This window comes from Rousettus aegyptiacus, unplaced genomic scaffold (genome assembly GCF_014176215.1).
Source record: "Rousettus aegyptiacus isolate mRouAeg1 unplaced genomic scaffold, mRouAeg1.p scaffold_m13_p_13, whole genome shotgun sequence".
In the NCBI taxonomy this organism is placed as follows: Eukaryota; Metazoa; Chordata; class Mammalia; order Chiroptera; family Pteropodidae; genus Rousettus; species Rousettus aegyptiacus.
In genome coordinates, this window is record NW_023416288.1 from 70,776,761 (window position 1) to 70,798,215 (window position 21,455).

General features: G+C 39.2%; 1 protein-coding gene across 10 annotated transcripts in view; it reads left to right on the forward strand.

Annotated features, from left to right (window-relative positions):
• The first annotated feature begins 2,725 nt into the window (after nt 1-2,725).
• Nucleotides 2,726-21,455, forward strand: part of CTTNBP2 (cortactin binding protein 2) — a 125,516-nt gene continuing 106,786 nt past the window's right edge. For 5 of the 10 annotated variants that reach the window (XR_004954068.1, XM_036230993.1, XM_036230994.1 and 2 more), the window contains exons 1-2: nt 2,726-2,916; nt 14,352-14,459. Coding sequence is in view for 8 of the 10 variants with exons in the window: in XM_036230993.1 (XP_036086886.1) it covers nt 2,827-2,916; nt 14,352-14,459 (198 nt within the window). In the remaining 2 variants the exon portion in view is untranslated. Of the gene's footprint in view, nt 2,917-3,209; nt 3,374-3,427; nt 4,369-14,351; nt 14,460-21,455 lie in introns of those variants that run through there. The other 5 variants (XM_036230990.1, XM_016163266.2, XM_036230997.1 and 2 more) reach the window with 5 other exon arrangements.

Here is a 21,455-nt window from a genome sequence, read left to right on the forward strand (position 1 = left end):
CTGCAGCAACCTATTTCATTGGTCTTAAAAGAGAATCTTGAAAAGCGTGCTATAGCTCAACACAAATACTTTCATTTCAGGGGTCAGAAAATAAAGTGTCTAAATTCGTTTGTCAGGTCATCATCCACTTCATTATGTTCAAAGAAGAAGACAATGTTTTTTCTGCTTGCCATGTACTCATATCTCTCCTTTTTTTTTTTTTGCCAAAGGTAATTTACTAATTAAAAACTATTTTTCATTTTTGTTATAGGGATTTCTTTTTTTCTGTTATACTTTCATCTTCCTCATTTCCTCTGCCTTTCAGAAAATTTCCCTCTAGCTCTGGGTCGTCTTTTTTATTTATTTTTATTTTTTTAAATTTTTTTTTAGCTTTTTAATGAAGCTTCAAAAGATTTAATTTCTGGAGCCATCAAGCCACTACCCTTTCAAATCTATTTGGTTTGACTTTAATAGAGCCTGCCTTTGTTCAAAGAAAGTCTTTCAGAAAGAGTTAATTTGCAATCTCTATCTCAAAGAGGCTAAATCTCAGGAGAGAATTTAAACTAACAAGTGTCCCTAGTTAGAGAGGCAGCCAGGGGGGCCAGGCCAGTGGAGGGAGTTACCTTCCAGTGTGCAACTTCTGAGCAGTAAGGTCCAACACTCCTTTAACCCAGGGTGGGTGGGCACTGGCAGCTTTAAGGCAGAGACAAAATACTGGTTTATTTTTCTTCCCACATCCCGGATTTGGGCAGTTAAAAATGTGCCGTCCTGTGATTTCTTTTCACCTATTTTTCATTTTACAAAAAAAAAAAAAAAAAAAAAAAAGTGAGAGTAAAGAAACCAGAGTCAGATTCCTTTGTGATGTGATTCTGCTTTAATTGTATTTAAACTAATAAAAGCTATTTCTTCTCAACGATGTTCTTTTGATTGTTCTAAAATAATTGGGATTTGCTTCCCAGAAATACCGTCATGTTAAACCCTTGGTTCTTAACCCCCAAGTGAAGTTGTTTTGTTTTGTTTTCCAAAAGTGAGTCAGTTAATTTCTTGGGTAGCAATTCAACAACAGTATCAAGTATCAGAAAATTCATTGCTTTGTGATGTGTGCAAATGCATTTTGGAAAGAACAAGGAAAGCTTTTGGCTCCAACCTTAAATTTTTACTATCAGTTCAGCATCTAAGTTTTACTGTCAAATGCTTTTCTTTCATCTTATAAGGAATCTAGTTATTCTAATATTGAATAATTTCAAAGAGAATGTCGATAAAAGAAAGTGATAGTGATACAATGAACAGGGATGAAAACCATAGAGCTAAGAGAGGGAGTAGCTATCAAAGTCAAAGAAAATAAATCAGTGAGCACCTCAACTTATAGGATACCCCTGAGGCAATTTCTAAACCTGTGACCCTTAACCCCAGGGTTCCAGGTGAAAGTTCTTTCTTGATGTAGACCTCTTTTGGGAAGGAACTTTTTACAATTTATTGATCAACCCTTTCATAGCCTTTGCAGAAAAGATTTTTTTCTGCCCCGGTTTGAGTCATATTTAGATCCATTTGGAAAGTGAAGCAATTAAAGTGCCAAAACCTTTCATTAGGAGTCTGCCATTTAAAAAGAAGAAGAAAAAAAAAGCTTTGATCTGTAACCCTTGGACTGAACATTTCAGTCATTCATCCTCCAGAATTTCAAGTCCAGGATTTGGTTGTGGTTTGATTTTACTTCTTTGAGACATGGCTTGAATGCCTCCATTTGATTTTGTTGATTTGGGAAGGAGGCTTTCAACACATTTTAGGATCTGTTGATTTGGGAAGGCCTATACCATCTGGTCTCGATAAGGTGATAGATTTTCATATCCTGGGAACTGGCAGAAAAGGGTAAGAACTGAATCAGATGTGAGAAGGACAAATTAAGAATTTGGGCCTAACTCAACATGAAACATCTTCTAAGACCTATAATTCCCATGAAATAAATTTTTAGGAAAGTTTTTTTGGGGTGTGTGCGCACGTGTGTGTCTCCGCCACATGGGGGTAATTCTTTTAAGTTCTCTTAAAAGTAGAGAGCCTCCTTTTTACAAGAAATGGCACTTAACATTTCTTGGTTAGCCCTTAAGAAAATACCCTAGACTTGAGGTCACAGGGCGACCTTGCTTCATCTTTGTTGAAATAAAGATCGTATAGAAAGGTATGGCCAGGCGCAGTGTAATAAAAGGTAGCAGGTCACATTTTCATTTGGGAGTTGATGGTTTTTGGAGAAAGACGAGGCAACGACACAATAAAGCAAAGCCAGATATATACACCAACAAGGTAAAAAGGCCCTGGAAGCAGTTTTGGAAAAAACAAACTTAAGAAAAAAGAAAAGGGATGCTTTACATGTTCCTAACGGTGGGATAGAGGGGCGGGGGGCGAAGTGAAGGGTTTTCTTTATTTTACAGAGATGCAGGAGGCCTGGCAATTCCTCCGGTCGGTGTGTGCGCCGCCGGCTTGGTGGGGACCGTGCTGGGCCGACCACCTCGTGGGCTCTTTCCTTTCCTTCACCTCAGGCGCGGGCTGCGGTTCCCGCTCTGCGCGCAGCGCCATTAGCTGGGCCTGGGCGTGCGCCCATTTCCCGTACCTGCCGCGGCCGCGGACGGCCCGCAGCCCGGCGCGGGGCGGGCCCAGGCGGCGCCGTGCGCTCCGGCGCGCAGCGGGTTAAGGCGGCGGGGGCGGCGGCGAGGGGCGGAGGGAGCGCGGCTGCCGCGGCCGGGCTGCCAGCGCCCGCGTCCCCGGACCGCGGCCGGTTGAGCGCCGCCGGCGAGGAGAGGGCTGAGCCGGGAGCCGCCGCTCCGAGCTCGCATTCGGATCCGCTAGCGCAGGAAGATGGCGACGGACGGCGCGAGCTGCGAGCCCGACTTCTCCCGCGCCCCCGAGGACGCGGCGGGGGCCACGGCGGAGGCGGCGGTAACCGAGGTCCCGGCATGGGCGCGGGGAGGGTGTAGACGCGGCCGGCGTCCCAGCCGGACGAGGCTGGCGCCCCGGGGCGCTCCGCCCGCCCGGGCCCCGCGGGGTGCTCCGTCCGCGGGGCGTCCTCGTGGCCGGAGGCCAGGTCCTGGGGGGGAGGCGGCCGCCGGGGTGGGGGCCGCCCCTGTCCTTTCCGAGCTGCGCGGGCTGTGGCCGCGCGGGAACCGGCCCGGCGCGCCGGGTTTCAGGGCTCGCTGCGTGCGTCCCGTGCGCCCCGACTCCCAGCCCCTTGGCCGCGGTCCGCTTCGGCTAGGAGCGAGGGCTGGGGTGTGTTTTCAGGCGAACTTGACCCCCCATTGTTCGCCCTAGCTCGGCGCGTGGATGTGGGCGCGTGTCTCGGGGGCGCCTGGCATCTCTCAGCGGACCCGGGAAAGCAGCGAGAGGGAGGCGGGTCATCGTCGAGCAGGTGTGGGGATGCCCATTGTGTGTGTGTGTGTGTGTGTGGTGTGTGTGTGTGTGTGTGTGTGTGTGTGTGTGTGTTCGTGTGCCTGAGGCCCCTTGGGAAAGGCGCCATGCCCAGCTGTGGGCACTGCTGCCGCTGAGCGCCGGCGCTTTGAGTTCTAGCTGCCCGCGCTGCCCCATCTCCGAGGACGGCGGGGGGTTGGGGGAAGTGCCCTCGTTCTTCCCGAGGAGGCGCCGAGGCGAGGTGAAGGTTCAGCACCTGGTATCAACACATTGTTCTTCGCTGAGGTCTGGAAACCGAATGAGCGTCCACCCATCGCTGGTCCCCACTTTCACCCCCAGAATATCCTCGTGCACAGTCTCAGTGGTGGTTTCCAGCCCCTACCTTGGGGGAAGGCTGGACCCACATTTCCAGGGTTAAAACATTCTCGGGGTTTGGGAAGCAGCCTCGCAGGAGCTGCAAGGATCTGCAAAGAAAGGCAGCTCTGGGAGCGCCTCCTCCCACCTTTCGCGCTTTCCCACTCGCCAGATTCCGGGTGTGATGGAGTGAGAGGAGCATGGACGCCGTTCAGTTCTCCCCGTGACCTGAGCAGAATCGGTGCACGGGCAGCAGAGGGCAGGGCCAGGTGTAAATAGCCAGGGCTGCTTTAACTTCCTCCGTCTCAGTTTGGAGGAAGGGCTTTTCTGGAGCGGGAGAAGGGAGATGTGGAGGAAGCCACTTGGGCGGGAGAGGAGCTGAGCCTGGGAAGGAAGAGGGAGGCAGAGGGAGAGAAGGAAAAACGGAGAAGGGCTGCTGCTTTCCCCCTTGTGAAACGGGCAAGCTGTGATTTGAAACTTTCAGGAAAATTGATTTTTCATTCTTTGCCAGGAAAATAAGAACTTTCTTAAGATTTCAAATGAAACCTGCCGACTTGTGATGCAGTGAATCAGTTCTCTGAAGTACAGTAAGGAAGTGTGCTATTAATACAACAAGCCTCTCTGGGAAGTTGAAATGACTAGGTACCTATCCCCAAGAGATAGATGGTAACGGGAGGAGAGTGAGAGGAAAAAGTGTGTGTGTGTGTGTGTGTGTGTGTGTGTGTGTGTGAAAAAGAGGTAGGGTGTGTGTGTTTTGTTTCCCAGGAAGGTTGAATTTGTTTAATCTACTTAGAATAGGCTTCTTTCTACTACTCTCAATATTTTAATGACTTGACAATTCAGCCAAACAAAAACATCTGATGTATGGTCTGTAAATGACCTATAGTTTTATTTGGTTAGATTGTAAACAGAACCTTGGACGCTAGGCAGATTTTTGTGTTTGCAAGGCCGGTGTTGCCTTTCTGCTGTTGAAAATTTCCAAGAGCCTGCTTTTCATACTGCATATTAGTAGGGTTTTAATCATTTCACCCTTGTTAATGGGAATAGCCTGTGGAAATCTGCAAAAGTGAAATTCGTATTATTTTCATAGAATTCTGGCAAGGGGGAGGGGTTGCAGTAGGATTCTTAATCTAATAGTTTTTTGTTTGTTTTCAAATAACTTGACTTTTTGCTAAATTTCAGTGATGGCATCTATGCAGTAAACTGGACATTTTTTCACTTAATAAGGTGTGGTCCTCCTATGACAGCTACTTGTCCTACGGGATGATTTTTAAATTTAAGAAAAGCAGGTTGAAGAATATTTGTCGTTATAACTGCTCCTTATCTAATGATTAAAAATCAAGCATTTTTATGCATTTTGGGTTAGAGGCAACTGAGGACAATTTTGTTGTTGTTGTTAGTGGATGATTTTTTTTTTTTTCTTTTGCATTTTAGAAACTTATTTCACTTCAAATTGGTTTACATACTATGGATCTTTATGTATACATTTGGCAGTAATGAGCCAATGGAGACTCCAAAGCAGTAGGCTATTTTTGAAAGTGAGTGTTTTCACTAAGTTTTGACTATTTAGATTGTTGCTTAGAGACAAGTTTAATTTATAGTTTTTAGCTTAATATGATTTTCAGTGGAGGGTTTTAAATTTAGTTTGTGATCCTTGCTCTTAGCTGTTTAAATGCTGAAAGCATCTCAAGAGTAAAGCTGGGTAACAGCTACATTATTCAATAGGATCATGTTAATAGTTTTTGCTGTGAACCATGCCGAGAGACCTGGGTTATTTTCAGCACCTTCACCAAATGTGATGACTTTTATAGGCTATATTGCTAGTTCTACTCTGAAAATAACTCCTAATGGATAAGGCATTATGGAAAATAGAGATCTTTCTGCTTTTTATTGTCACCAAAGAATTTAAAAGTGAAAGGAAAAGGGAGATCTTTTTAGAGCTATGTTTGGGAAGTTGACCAACATTCTTGTCATTCTGGGATTTTCTGGAGCAGCTACTATGCACAAAGTAGATATAAATTTTGTTGTCACGGTGATAATGACAACGAAAAACTTCAACTATGATTTTGTTAAAAAAATATATCAGTAATGTTAAACAAATTAACAGCCGGCACCCTGAAATTTTTGTTTCCAGGTGACAGTATTGAATGTAAATGCAACGAAAAGAAATTTAGCCAATTTTGCTTTCTTAAAAAACAAAACAAAACAAAACAAGTTATAGTTATATGGCAGCTATAGAATATTGAAAGTTTCACAGCATCATTTTAAAGTAGATATTAATCTAGATTTAACACATATTACCGAATACTTCCCAAGAAGGAGTCACCATAAGTAACATCTTTGCTGTCCTCAAGTAACACGTTTCAGTGGAAGAAACTGACATATACCAAGGAATTAAATCAAAGATGATGGTGTCATGAGATGCACAAATAGTTTGCATTAGGAGTCTGGGAGGAAGAGTCCTGATGAGGATTACTAGTGTAAAGATTTGGAAATGGCATTTGAGGTGGGTCTTGACGTACAAGGAAAACTTGGACCGGGAGACCGCAGGAAGCTGTGTCTAAATGTGACTGGTTTCTAGGATCCCTTGAGATGTAACCTGGGACACCTGTGAGGGGCTTTCAGTGATGGGCATACAAGTTTCAATTTCAGTCTCACATATGTACTTTAGAAAAATAACCTAGAAGTTTAGGAAATAGAAAAAAAAATCTTTTCTCTTAAATAATAGGCTGTATATTTCTGTTTGTACCTTTTTGGACTTTATTATTGTTGTTGGTATTGTTGTATTTCTCACAGAAGCAATTTTGTTTAGAGAAACATATTTTTCCTCAGATTTAATCCATTCGTAGGCTAGATTGCCAGTTGGTTCTGTCCTATTATGTTTTATGTATAACTTTGTAAGGTGAGGAAATGTTTCATAGACTTAGTCCTTCGTCAGCCATTACATATATCTGCTGTTTATCCTTGCTGGGAGGGAGCAACCGCCTTCATTAAGAATAGCCAGGAGGGTTTTATTTGTAAAAGAAAGGGAAGGTTGCTTTGAACAGTGCCAGGCACATGGGAGGTGATTCACCAATATTTACTGAATGAAGAAAATGAACACTCACCAAGAAGCTGTGTTGTAAAACTTAACATTGATTGGCTAATTGGAAAATTTATTTTTTTGTGTTACCAGGTTGTAATGAAACTATTGGGCTGTGATTTGTAATAATTAACATAGATATCACAGATTTTGTTTCAGAAGGATGACCCTGATTCTTTCGGATTTTCATTTGTATGTTGTCACTTTCCGAGCTGCTTTTCTCAGTGACGTTTCAGATACTTTATAGATTGGAAGAAAATTAATATCCAACACTGTTAATCTTCCCTGTAGGTTTTTTCTCTTCAAAATAATGATTGAGGCTGGGAATGTGATGATGGGATGGCAACCGTACCCCTCCCATCCTGAATTCTTCTAATAATAGAGTCAAGGCCAAGTCACCCACTGGAGTGTGGAGGAGGGGATGATCCCGAGCAGGTCGAGACCAAAATATGGGAAGTTAGGGAACAGGAAAAGAGAATAAAAGATTGGACAGGAAGAAGGAGGTCAGGCAAGGCTTTGGAATTGTCTGCAAACGCCCAGAAATGTGGGACAAGAATTCAACTTTGAATGTGCCTAGAAAGGATGGAGCACTTTGTCTCCTTTCCGCCTTCACATACTTTGCCACCTAAACACATCTGAATATTGCTTTAGAAGATTTTATTTGAATGTACTTGATTGTATTCTCTATTGGAGCTCCTTTGCAAGACTTACATAACATGGAAAAGGAAACTTTTTTCTTTGACAATTAGGTAAAAAAAATAGAGAACAGTTACAAGAAATGATTATGATGGAAATGTTAATAGCAAAGAAGTTTAAATTTTTAGTTTAATCTGTTATAAATTATACAAAAATAATGAGATCATAGTATTAATGCTATGCATAATATGATGCCATCTATGTCAACATCCAGATTTTAGGGAAAAAATGCTGTCTCGGAATAAATTGTTAGTAAATAACCAAATAGGTTGAGGATAAATTTAAAAGGTTATAGTAAGTGCAGTATAACCAAGGCGATGTTGCTATGAGGAATGGATAGTTGTTTGCAAATGATTTGGTTTTGACCTTTTTATATTTCCTTGAAAAGGTAACAAGATGATTCCAAAGGCCCGATCTCTTCCACAGATGGGCTTTGTAACTGTAAGAATATCCTTTAGCCATCCAGGTCTCAGCCTCTTCATTTGAAAAATCAGCATGCCAACATTTGCCACCTACAGATAATTGAGATGATATTCTTCAGTTATATGCTTCTTATAGGACAGTTATTGGATCTGGATGCCGTCTTGCATGTGGAGATGATTTGTGCCCCACATAGGACTGATGTAAGAGTCCTGAGTTAGGATGGAAGTAGGCATTGGTTTTAGCTGAACGGTGGTCTGTTTTTCCCCAAAGAGGAAATGGAGACTGAGAAGACAACTGAAAGGAGGAAAAGGTGGTTGCTATGATTAATTATCAGAGGCTGCCAGCCCTGACTGAGACACTTTTCTGCTTTTCACTCTGGTTTTCTCATACTTAAAATTAGTTGCATCCATTACCAGGTTTCTTTCTGACATTCTTTTTACTTGTCAGTTTTACCTCCTTCCAATATACTGAGTTGCTTGTCTTTCATGAAAAATTCCAGGAAGTGTTGTTGATTTTAGATGCGTGACCTTGGAGAGCTGACCCCACGTTTTCAGTATGTTGCTTTAAAGGTACAGTTCACACCAAGTTGCCCTGTTTAGATTACTCTAAATGGTTTTTGAAACAGTGAATGGAAATGATTGAATTATCAGTTACTTAGTTGCCCCTAGAGTAGACCATATTGTTATATCTTAGTAAGATTGGTCTATTATTTACATGCTTTGTGTTTTTATACTGAGTGAAATAGGTGTTTTATACCAAAAGGAGGGGGGGGGGCATACATGTTAGGTAAAATCATGTAAACATGCAATACTCTTGCTGTCCCAACACATGTAGTAGAGGTGAGAAAATAGAAAGTTAACATAGATAAGTAAGTTTAATATAATGAGAAAATATAGAGGACAGGACATGATTAATTGTCAAATGAAGTATTGAAACAGACTCTATACTAAACCGAGAGAATAAAAGAATCTGGAGCCTGGAAAAACATACAAAAATGGGATTTAAGCTATGTCCTAAGGATGAGTTAGAGGACAAAGGAAGATTAGGAAGAATGAAATCAGAGTTATACAAACCCTGTCAGGAACACACTTTCTTCTGTGTAGAGAGAAATTAGGAGGACTGATCTCAATGTAAGACATAGCTTCAGAGATTTGAAATAGCTTTAGAGCATGAACACATACTTTTCTTCGTGAAAATGTTTATAATTGTCTAAATTCACATTTTCTTAATGTTGTAAATGATCTGTGTACCTGAAAATTGGATTTAATTTTTTCATGCTAATGATGGTCTTCAAATTCTGATTTTCTTCTTGAAATCTCAAGATGACTTTCATTGCTTTTCCCTTCTTTACAGTCATCTTCATCTCCAAAGTATAAATCTTGTGAACATGGAAAGTTCTAAATGCATTATTATTTATTAGTATGAAGTATTAAACTGGGAAGAAAATATATTTCCGTAACTTCTGAGTAAAGAGGCAAAATTAGTTTTCCTCAAATATTTCTCAAAGGTTTGAGGGAGTGACCTAAATTTCCTCGGTCCAGCAAACCTGATGGTATATGAAATCAGGACATTTGGCCACTGAAGAGTTTAAAGATTACTTAATACATTCTCATTTTACCATCGACAAACCTGAGATCCAGAGGGACAGAATAGCGTCTTTGTAGTCCATCTGCCTTCTCAGGGACTCACCTCCCTTCCACATGGTATATTCATTGATAAAAAAAAAAATTAGGCACAGCCCATCAAATCGAGAACTGGAGGAGATTCTCCTGGTGTCTTTGGAAAGAGAGGACGTGTCTAGCTTTGTGTTTGGTCACTAGTTTTTCACCATAACTGATAAGTTTGGGCAAAGAGCTGAGGGACACTCCTTCTGACACTGTGGCGCATAATATTTCCCAAAGGCTTTTTTAGCAAATATCAATGTACTCACTCCATTAATTTTTAAAGAATGCAGGTAAGGGTCTTCAAGCTCTATTGGGCTCTGACTGTTAAATTGCTGGCATAAACCCAGTACTTTTGAATTTTCGGACAGGGAGAGTGGTTGTGGAGGAAACTTGGTATTGACCTATGTTCAGTTCTGGCAATTTAAGGTGACAGTTCAACCAGGTTCTATTTTGTCTTTTCTTTTTTTCTCTTTTTCTGTCTAAGTCTCATTGAGAAAATGTAGAAGAATGCCCAACCCAGGTAATTCAGAACTGTTGAAAACTGCTATATTGAATAAATAGTAAGAGTTTGGGATTGTGTCTCCTGTATATGTATATCTGTTCATGTCCCAAAGAATACTTTCTCTCTACTTGGTGACTAGACTGTGGATTAGCTTAAACTGTCCATGCCAGATTTTTAAAATTCAGCGTTAAGAAACACTTTTCCTGGCAAATATCAAACATGACAGGCAGAAGAGTGGCCTGTGGAGCTGAAATCTACTAGTGTTTTTTTGTTGTTGTTGTTATTTGTTTCTTTTTTTTTTTTTTTTTTTTTTTTTTTAGTGCCTTGCCATTACTAATACTGAGATCTGGATTATCCTTTGTTAATTAGGACAAGCAAGTACAGTAATAAAAGTGCCGTAATGATAAAGCTTAGTCTGCAAACTCATCTATTGTGATTTGTTTTTGAAAGGGTTTGTCGTGTTTTCACAGGTATCCTGATACTGATGCTAATTTTTTATGTGAGCATGGCATTTGGATCTATCCTGACTTGGATCTTTCTTTTGAAAGTTAGGTTACCAAGTTAGTTTTTCAAAATTAAAATTTATCAAAAATAATATGGGAGGAAACTTTTGGAGGTGATGGTTTGTTTATGGCATAGAATGTGGTGATGGTTTCATGGATGGGTATATGCTTATCTCCAAACTCATCAAGTTGTGTGCATTAAAGATGTACAGCATTTTGTATGTCATTCATATGCAAATAAAGTGGTTTAAAAATATTATAAGATTTAGAACAATTATTTTGCTCTTAAACCAAGATATATTAATAATTACTTTCGCTGTATCCAAGTGCTTTTGTACCATATGTGCGTCAGATGAGATAAATGCCACTTATGAAGCAATAATATAGGTTTTTTTATTGGGATTTTTGCTTTGGGGCATCTTTATTTTTCTCAAAATACTAAAAGGCTTTGAATTTACTTGTAAAATACCTGGAATCTTAGAACCTGTGACATGTTTTCATATACTTTCTTTTACTCTGTTTTGACAGAATAGGGAATGAAAGCATCAAGCATTGGAAATGACAATTTGAAAATATTATTATAATATTTTTATTATTGAAAGCCAGGAAGTAGTTGTGTTTTTAGTGAGGAAACAGTAGTGAGAGGGCTGCAGATAGATATAGTCTTTAAAATATTTAAATATTTTTATTTAAATATTTAACACATCGCTTAATACATCGTGATGAGAGACTGTTTTTTTTTTTAACATTCTATATAACAATCTGAGGTTTAGCAAGAACCCATGAAACAGTGTTTTTTATTTTAATGAATTTCCCTTTTTTACTGATGGTGACATAGTAGAAAATAGAAGTATTGGTTGCAAGTCACGTGCTATGATGTTGATGGTGGGGGAACCAGGGCGAGCCCTCCTTACCCTAATGTGAATAAGAACCTTGGCAGTGTCTATCATAATTTATTAGACTTTAAAATGGAGTACTTTGCTTATGAAGCTTCAGGGAAACAAGGACAATAAAATATACAATTAATTAAAATCTTTAGAACAACCAGCAGCAGCATTAATAAAACATTACTCTCTAAAGCACATAAGAATTGCAGCTTATTCTCCCATCTCAGTGGGAAAAACTGGGATGAAAGAGTCCGTCTTTCATCATAGTCAATAAAGTGAGTTTATTGGACTTGGGCTGGTAGGTGTTCAAAGAGATAGGCGTATAGCCAGTATTCCACTCCATCATACATAAAACATCTAGGTGCTCTCAACTTTAATAATAAAAAATCACCCACCTTTATTGATAGCAATCAGCCACCTTTATTTAGCACTTACTTCATTTATATGTTTTTGTTTAACCCTCACAAAAACTTGGCCTGGTAGATGTTAGGTTTTCTATTATGTAGACGAGAAAACAGACTCAGAAGTTATAGAAATGCTTCTCCAAGTATAGTCCTTGGACTAACAACAGAAGCAGGAGCTTGTTAGAAAGGCAAATTCAAGGCCTTGCCTCCAATATACAGAACTAGAAACCTCAGAGGTGGAGCCTAAGCAGTCTGTGTTAACAAGGTCTCCAAGTGATTCTTATCTGTGTATGAATTTGAGAATTATTGGATTATAAGAACTACGAGACACCACTATGTAATGGGAGCCAAATTTGAGTCCTACAATGTCGGATTTTACTATTCATAAAGAATACCTCTAAGTTAACCTTCCAACCAGAACTACCCATGCTTTAAGATTACCATAGCTTTTTCTTTTCTCTTTTTTCATCCTCAGCCCCTGCCTTTCCAAATAACTGCTCTAACATATGTGTAAGAAGAGACAATTTTAAGTTGCAAATCCTTTAAACATTTTCATTTAGAAGATGAACTAGTTCCGATCTCTTTTTCTTAATACTATTATTATAATCTTCCAGAAGTTTCCTTTGAAACTGAGAATTGACCAGTTTCTGGTCACACATGAAAGCCCCTGAAATCATTTACAGGCTTGCCATGTTTACTTCTGTGCCATCACAGGGATAGCATAGGGTCTGGTACATAAGTGCTAAACTAGTTCTTATTAGCCGATTGAGAGAATGGCACTATTTTTCATCTCTAGGATGTTGGCGCTGTGACGGTAAAGTATGTAGACACGTCAAGCACTTGATCACAGTTCTGCCATTTCCTGGTCGCGTGATCTGGGCATATTATCCAACTTCGAATTGTGGTTTTCTCAACCAAAACAGAAATGATATTTTAAAGATTAGGTTTAGTTCTTGGAGAATACTTTGGAAACTGCTGGGTCATATGCGACTGTGAAGTCCTGTTCTGGAATGTCCTGAAGAAAAGCTTCTGAGGTTGGGTGTTGTGAGACATTTGGGGATGAACGTGTGTTTTCCTCCCTTTGATGGTGACTGGGTTTGTCGAACGAGTCTCTCCAAAGAAGGGCACAGCAGAGTGTGGGTCCTGGAGGGAGCTCAGGCTGTGAAGACTCACTAACCAGATTGAGCTGTGAACATGCTGATGGATCCTCTCTCAGCTTTGTTTGGAAGATGGCTGTCAAAAGACCTGTTTGTAACACTTGATGTGAGGGTAGCCGACAGAGGTAGAGACAGAAGGATTAGGAATCAGTGGTAGATCAATGATGAAATTGGAAGCAGTCACTAGGGAAGGAACATGAAGGAGAAGACAGTGGAGCCGGAAGAGTGATGGGTAAGGGTTATGACCCCTGGGGCCTGGTCCCAACGCCTTGTGGCGTAGCTGGGTCTCTGGAAGGCTCATTAGTTCCAGCCTCAGCCTACCTTTGGAATGGCAAGAAGCTACAGGGGCATTGCATGAGAAAGCGTTTGATTATATAGCAGGGGTTTCAGACTCACCTGACCATAGGCCCATATAATGAAATGTAGGTGGTGGACCAGGCCTCTTGAAAGTACATATATGTCTGCCGTGTGTGTGTGTGTGTGTGTGTGTGTGTGTGTGTGTGTGTGTCTGTGTGTAGCAAAGAAAAAAGCATTTTCCTTCTAAAGGGGCTGCTGCCGCCTGGCTCAGCAGATTATTACCCTGTGGGAATGTGAATCTAGGGTTACCCAGTCATCTTAATTTTGGAAAGAAGCCAGAGATCTGGATGTTTTGGTGACATCTTTATTTCATTTTTTTTAATGCTGGCTGAATCAAACACTTTGTGGCCCAAGTTAACTCACATCTGAGGGCCAGATTTGGCTGTAGGCAGCCAGCTAGTGGCCTCTGCTGCAGAGTGTTCTATAAACATGACCTGTTATTATTGGATGTCCTAGAATTTATAATAACCTCCCAGGAGCCTTTACATTGGGGCCCTTCTAGGAATACATTCTCGTGCTTTCTTGGCTACCCTCATAGCTTCTCACCCATATAACACTGGGGCCTATTATGACACAAACTCGAGGGACTTTTTAATTTATGTCACAATTTGAGGAGGTTCTGAATCTAGGTGTGCAGGCAGGTTGGGAAAATAGATCTTCCTAGTGGAGAGATTTATGATTTATGGTGTTATGCTTTTTAGCCCTCCTTCTCAAAGGTCAGGGCATAGATTCTCTGCTGCTGCACAGGGCCCATTGCTTTTTGGGTTTACTGAGCCATTGGAATAAAACGACCTATGGCACACCTGCCCGTGTGTGTGTCCGTACGTGTGTGTGTGGGGGGGGGGGAGCAGAATAAAGACCGTGTTTCTTCTAGAAGGGCTGCATATTTAGACTTGTATACTGTTCCTAGGAAGAGTTTTTTCATTGAGTTTTAAAAATTTGTGTTACAGAAAAGAGAGTTCGATGTGGACACCCTCAGTAAATCGGAGCTTCGGATGCTCCTCAGCGTGATGGAAGGGGAGCTGGAGGCCCGAGACCTTGTCATCGAGGCCCTGCGGGTAAGAGCCTTCTGGGACTGAGTCCTGCTGCTGTGTCATCTTTTTGCAAAGCACCGGTCACCACTTCTTTTTCTTAGTTTTTGAACCATATAGATTTGAAATGTTATATCAGGTTAAAACATGCCCCTCACCTCAAACATCAATCTATAATTTTCAAAAACTCAAAACACTGAAGTTATGGCCAACTTAAGATTTAAGCTGTGTTTGTTCCCAAATCCTTTTATGTTTCATGTATTTATTTGGTTAAAGACATAAGTTTTCAGAAAATTGGTAATTTGGTATCTCACATGTATTTGAGGTCAGTTGAGGAAAAATTAAGAGAATCGTTTATAAAAGATATTACTAATAATACAATCTTTTCCTTCCTATATAAATTACAAATGATTTCTTATTTTCAGAAACTCAAAAGAGTTAAAAACTAAATGTTTATATATGTATTTTCAAATAGTTTTATTAGTTTTCATTCAATCGCATAGTAATTTTGAATTTTTCACAATTTGTGAAGAATTAACTTTAAATACATTACTTAAATACTTCTATAAAATTTGTTGTTTTTAAAAAAATGTTAAGCTTTCTCAATGCATAATTTTTAATTGATTAGTCCCAGTTTTGCACTTGTTTTGGTATGTGAGCTAAATTTGGGGATTTTTTTTCCCTTTCTACTTATACTTTGTATGTAATCAGGTTATTTCCTGGCTTTTGGTCATTTGGTCAAAACAGATATATTTATTATGTATGAAGTATGAATGTCTTTTTTTCACCAGGGACTATTTCTTCAAATTTTGTCTTAGGGAGTTGATTTTAACATATACAAATCTATGGAAAGTCAAAAATTATTGCCTCCAATGGGCACTAATACGGTGGGGAGTAACTAGGGGCGGTCAGGCATTATGGAGAAGGTGGAGTGCTGAGAGTCCAATTGCGCGGGAAGGGGTGATATGGTTCCTGAAACAATGACTGCAGTACATTTTCACAAAATGAAAATTAATACAGTGGGGATATTGATTATTCCTCAGACTGATAACAGAATGATTGCCCCAGAATAATGGGAGTGTAGTGATACCATCTGCAAGCCAGCATTCGTTGAAGGTGTTGCGTTTTCAATAACAAGATTTGCTTAAGTAGACTTGTGAATGGTTCGATTGTGAGAGGTCTTCATCTTGTCCCACATTTGGAACATTAGCATTGCTTGCAAGTGTATATTTTTTTGAATGAACTTTGTGGGAGAAATGCTAAGACAGTTTATCACTCAAGTGTGTGACTCTCAGTTCTACTTTAGGTATTTTCTGTCCCTCTGTATCAGCCTGAAAACATCAGCACAGTGGCATTTCCCACTACTCACACAAAGGTCTAAGAGTCCAGCAGAGTGTGTTTCTGCGTATCACCTCAGCAGCCATGTCTGTTTTTCTCTTTAACTTAACTGCAGTACTTTCAAATGTAAGAGTAAGGGCTTGCTAATGATTCGGGCTTTCCAAACTGAAAGTTTTTCACAGAATCTAGGAACGTTGGAGATGCAGTGAGCTTTACATGATACTCTTGGTCAGCGGTTTGCATCCCTATCAGAGCTAGTGTTTTGTTTTCATAAAATACTTTGTATTATTTTTGTTATCCTTCAATGACATTTATAGAAAATTGTTTGAATAATTAGGTTACATTAAAAATAATCAATACGTTACCCTAATTGTGATATAAAGTAACAGGGAAGCAATTTTTAACAAAACATTGTACATTTCAATATATAAATGCTCAGGTCTGACCCTATGGGAAGTCACAATAAAGTAGGTAGCTGTTTGCACCTCTTCATAGCAGCACAATGAATGTAACCTTTGCAAAAGAATCCTGATCCAGGTGTGTTATATTGTTGACTCAGATACAGTGAGTGGTTTTGCTGTGAGGGAGGTGACTTTTCTGAAATGGCCATAACTATTGGTAAAGTTCCAAACAAAAGTACACATTTATGGGAATTGAATCCTTGGAAAATTCAGTGTTTGTTAAAATTGAAATGTGCAAAAGGGAGTTTGCTCTCTAGGCTCAGATAGTTATACTGAAGAGTTTAATGAAAGGAATGAACAGGACATTTGAGAGTTGTGGGGTACTTGGGACCTTTTTGGGGTGTGTGGCAGACCCCTACCCCTGCCCCCAAAGGGCTAATTACTGTGAAAACTATAAGTACTCTCACCTTTTTCCAAAATGCCTCCTAGGGAACTGCCCCTGTGGAGAATCAGTGGTTGGTACCAGTCTCCTTTGTTTATAGATTAAAATCAAACAAAAAAGAAGCCCCAAGAGATTATAATTTACCTCAGGTCAAAAATGTGGCATGCACAAACTGGATGTGTTTGGAGACTCAAAGCTTATCGTCATTTTTTAAATTGAGAATTGCGATTGATTTATTAGGATGGTTGTATTTTTCAGAGTAGGTAATAACACTATTTTCATATACCTGTCCTGGTCTCACTGTAGTGATTTACTGATTGACTATTCCCTTGGGGGCATTCACTGGAGCTAGTGAAACTAATGAAATATTTAGTTGGGTCCAGATGTGTCATTTAGTTGCCTTTTCCTTTAATAATAGAATATTATTTAGTGACTGGCTAATGCCCCAGAAAGAAATTAGAAGGAGAGAGAATGCAAAACTTATTTCATATTATGAGATAAATTTATTTCTAAGAGTCAAAATCTACTCCATTAGTAGTGAATATGCTGCTGTTCAGTTGGGCGAGAGAAGTGCATTTTGTTTTCTTACAAGAAGGCAAAAGTCATATTTTGCTGAATATAGTAGATATTTTTGAACTTAATATGTAAATTGCGTTTTTTTCAGATACAAAGATACCTAACTTATGCCTTGAACTTTATTAAAAGTTAGAAATGATTCTCTTGTGAGACATTCAGATTTTTTAGAATTTTAAAAAGATATTTCATAGCAAGCTATTTTACTTTTTAAATCATGCTATCTCGATACTTTTGATTTTCAAATTATAAAAAATTGCATAGATCATTGAATTAATGGCAGTTCACTTTTCAGTAAAATTCATAAATATGATTCTGGAAGGAGAGTATTGTGAAATAACAATGTATATCTTGTTACTTTTACTACTTAATATTTGCCAATAAAAGAATGTCCGCGGCTTTATAACAGGTGTAATATTTTAGACATGAATTTTATAGGGGGAATGATATTTTTAAAAGAGCAATATTGATGGAAAATCTGACTTGCATAGGACTGCTTAACTGAAATATATTTTAATTTGATTGTGTAAGAAGTACTTTGTTTCTCAGTAATTCATCCTCGTCGGCACAAAATAGAAGTAAATCTTTGAATAATATATATTGAAAAATATATATGTTCAAGTGGAGTCTAGAGAAAAGTACTGTGGAGTTTAACAGAGAATCTGCTCAAGGAGAAGCAGCTACATTTTCTGAAACCCAAGGTAGACACACAGCCTTCTGAATTAGATTTAATCGAATATTCACAATTTAAAAATACAACTTACTCAGAAATCATTTATCAATGCAGATGTTTAGTTTTTGGAATTTTCTGACCTTTACTACTTTTTCCCTCTTGCTACCAGTATTTTTTGAAACAATGACTTCCTTGGGCAGTTAGTTCTAGATTTCTTGTATCTTTTTTCCATTTAGATTGGACAATTGAGAATTAACATAATTTTAGACACGACACTCCTCCCTCCTAATCTATAGTCACTATACAGAGACTGAATAATCCAGATTTTCAAGTATTATTTGCAGTGAGCTTTTTAAAAATTATGTCAGTTTAACATTTCTTCAGATAGAATGCATTTATAGCACTTGGATTATAGGGGATAACGAATTATAGAATAGCCTTATATAAAGTGGCCACAGCAAAGACATCCACAGTATGTTAGATTAAATAAGAAGTTTTTTTCTCACCATTCTGGAGGTGAGTGATGTCTGCTGGAGTGGCAGCTCTATGCCAAGTGTTCATTCAGCAGCCCAGGTTGTTTCTATCTTACTGTTCTCCTTACAGAATTAGCCTAATCTGCATGGTTGAAGCTGGGGCAATGCCACCTCCACATCCCAAACTCTGGTAAAAGGGGCAAGAGAGGAAGTGAAGGATAAGCATCTTCTAAGCAGTGCACACATGTGCATTGGTGAGAACTTTTGTGGACACCCTAGCTGCGTAGGAGACTGGGAAGTGGCTGTGGCTGGCTGGCTGTGTGCTAGTGCGATGGAGGAAGGGAGGACTTTGGAGGACATCTGCCAAACAACCTAGCGCAGCCCTTTATCTTGGTTTCAGGTCTCTTATCAAGTGTTCTGGAGTATGGTATAAGAAGATAGGTCCCTTCTTCCTCCTGTGAAATTTTGAGTACCTACTATGTACCAGACACACACAAAAAGTTTGCTGTGAATATAAGTGGAGATTTACTATGATGCCAAAATTGTGTCCTTTTAGAAAATTGTATATTTTGACTTTATTATGTATTATATATAACGTATGTAATATTATATATTATATTTACTTCTCTCAGAATGTGACTCAGTATGTTCAGATTTTGCCTAAAATAATCTTCCTTTTTAAAAACGACCTATTCATTGGGTTCAAAACTCACTTTAAAAAAATGTTTGTAACAGTTTTGTTTTAAAGCAGGTTTTCTCAACTTTAGCACTGCCGGCTTTTGGGACCAGATATTTTTTGTCGTTGTGAGGAGGAGCTGTCTTGTGTGTAGGATACTTCCCAGTAGTCTCGTCCTCTGCCTTTATACCCAGTAGGTGCCAGGAGCTCCTCCCAGTTGTAACAGCCAAAAAGTCTCCCCATGGAGTACACAGTAGCCCCACTTGGTAAACACTGACATAAAGTAAAGCGGTCAAGGAAATGCCACTTTTAAAATTCTATTTGCTAAAATAAATGTAAGAAATGAAATATTTTCCCTCAAAGTTAATCTGAAAATACCCATTTTTACAAATTTCACGTGGTTTTCAAAACACACTACATATTATTTACAATTACATACAGCTTTTTAGGCAGAACTTACATGCTTTATTTTTCAAATTAAAAAACCTTGTGATTGTATGGCTCAGTGCTGGAATTTTTACATAGAACGAAGGATATCTATTTAAATAAAATAAAAGCATTAAGTAGAATAATATTTCCACTCCAGTTTTGAAAGCAGCTACTGGCATACTAGAGAGTATTGTGAGAGTATTCCTCATACGACACATCTGCTAAATAATGACGAAATAATATTCTGGTTTCAGCTAAGTAAAACACACAGCCTTTTGTATTTCAAAATTCTATAATTGCAATCGATTGACCAAAACATACCCTTTTTGTGTTTTTCATTTTAATAAATGAATTTGCTGAGCAGAGCTGAACTCATAAAACCATAAATCGTGTCTGTCTCTGTCTACTAAGGTGACAACTTCGTCTTGTGTCTAGAGAAAGGAAGAGGAGTGTTGGTCAGACATTGTGTTGTTTCTGCAAACAGATCAGTTTTTGTGAAATACAAATAGCTGATGATTTTTAGATAGCATTCTATTTTGTCCAGTAGGACAACCACAGGAAATAACAATTTTGATTCTTTACACTGGAGAGGTTTTCCCTGATGAACATTTTCTATTAGTGAAGGAAAAAAATAGACAACACCAGGCAAAATAGTATATTAAGAAGTGAAGGTATTACGCCATGGAAGCAAAATGTTTATCACCACCATCTAGTAAGAAACTGAAGTCACTTGAATGATATCTTCTTGCTGATTTTTATTAATAAATTATCAGGATATCCATGAGAGCAAACTAAAGATGAGGCTTTTTAGGTCAGTGCTGTACAGTTTAATCCACACTTGGTACACGATAGATTCAGGGTTAAAAATAGGATGAAACCAGGAATAGATTTTTGTACACTTTGAAGATTATCATAATTTAGGAGACCTTCAGTTCAATTAACAGTTCCTTTTTAGAGTTAGTTTCTTGTGATCTGAAAACAGGGTGTCCTTTGAGGTGTTCTGATAACATTTTACCTATTTCATCTTAAGACTCCATGGCTAAACTACAAGTCACGGGTTCTTATAAGAATTTCCTTTGTCATGTTGCTGATTAATTGCATGTCTTGATTATAAGAGGAAACAAGGATCTGAAGCAGTGCTCTCAAAAGTCTACCTTTCTTCTTTCAGTTGCAGTCATTTTAGAAAGAAAAATTAAGAGCTTTCAGCTTTCTCATGGATCTGAAAATCTAGTGGGAGAGACAAGCATGAAACTAGTAAACAAAACATCTAAGTTCAAGTTATGATAATGGAGGAAAGGAAAGAATGCTGTGAGAGAGATTAAGGGGGAGTGGTACCTGAGACTGAGCAGAAGAAAGGCTTGTCTGAGGAACTGACACCCGCTGGGAATTGAAGGAGGGATGTTGCGAACACAGTAGGAAAAAGTGCGCAAGCAAAGGGAGCAGCGTCCGCAGAGATCCCGAGAAGAAGGAGTTTGGCAAGATAGGAACTATGAGAAGTCAGAGCAAGAGAGAGAAGGGCATGAGATCAGGTGCTAAGCTAGGCTGGGGCCACACCATTCTGGAGGGCGAAGGCCGTGAGATGATTAGATTTCACCCCGCCTCAGGTGAGTATCCATTGAAGTGCATAAGCTTGAGGATATCAGTCATTTGATAAACATTTTCTAAATTACTCTCATGGTACAATTAGATTGCATTTTATTTTTTTGCATTGAAAGTTTTAATTTATTAAATGTAAATGTTTAAAATTTATCACTGTTTTCAAGGAGAAAAAAGTATAGCAATCACCCTAGCTGCACACAGAAGTTTGCAGGAGAGCCAGAGTGAAGGCAGAATGTCATAGTGATTGTCTAAGAAATGTGAATATCTCAGATGCTTATAATTATTGCCCTTTAAGAAGGCAGGAAAAATGTGCCTCCCCATCACATTGGTCTGTTAGCTGTGAACAGTGTTTTTCTTCAAACTGTTAAGATAAACTGATTATATTTTTGTAGTTAAAGTCTTATGCATCTAATATAAGA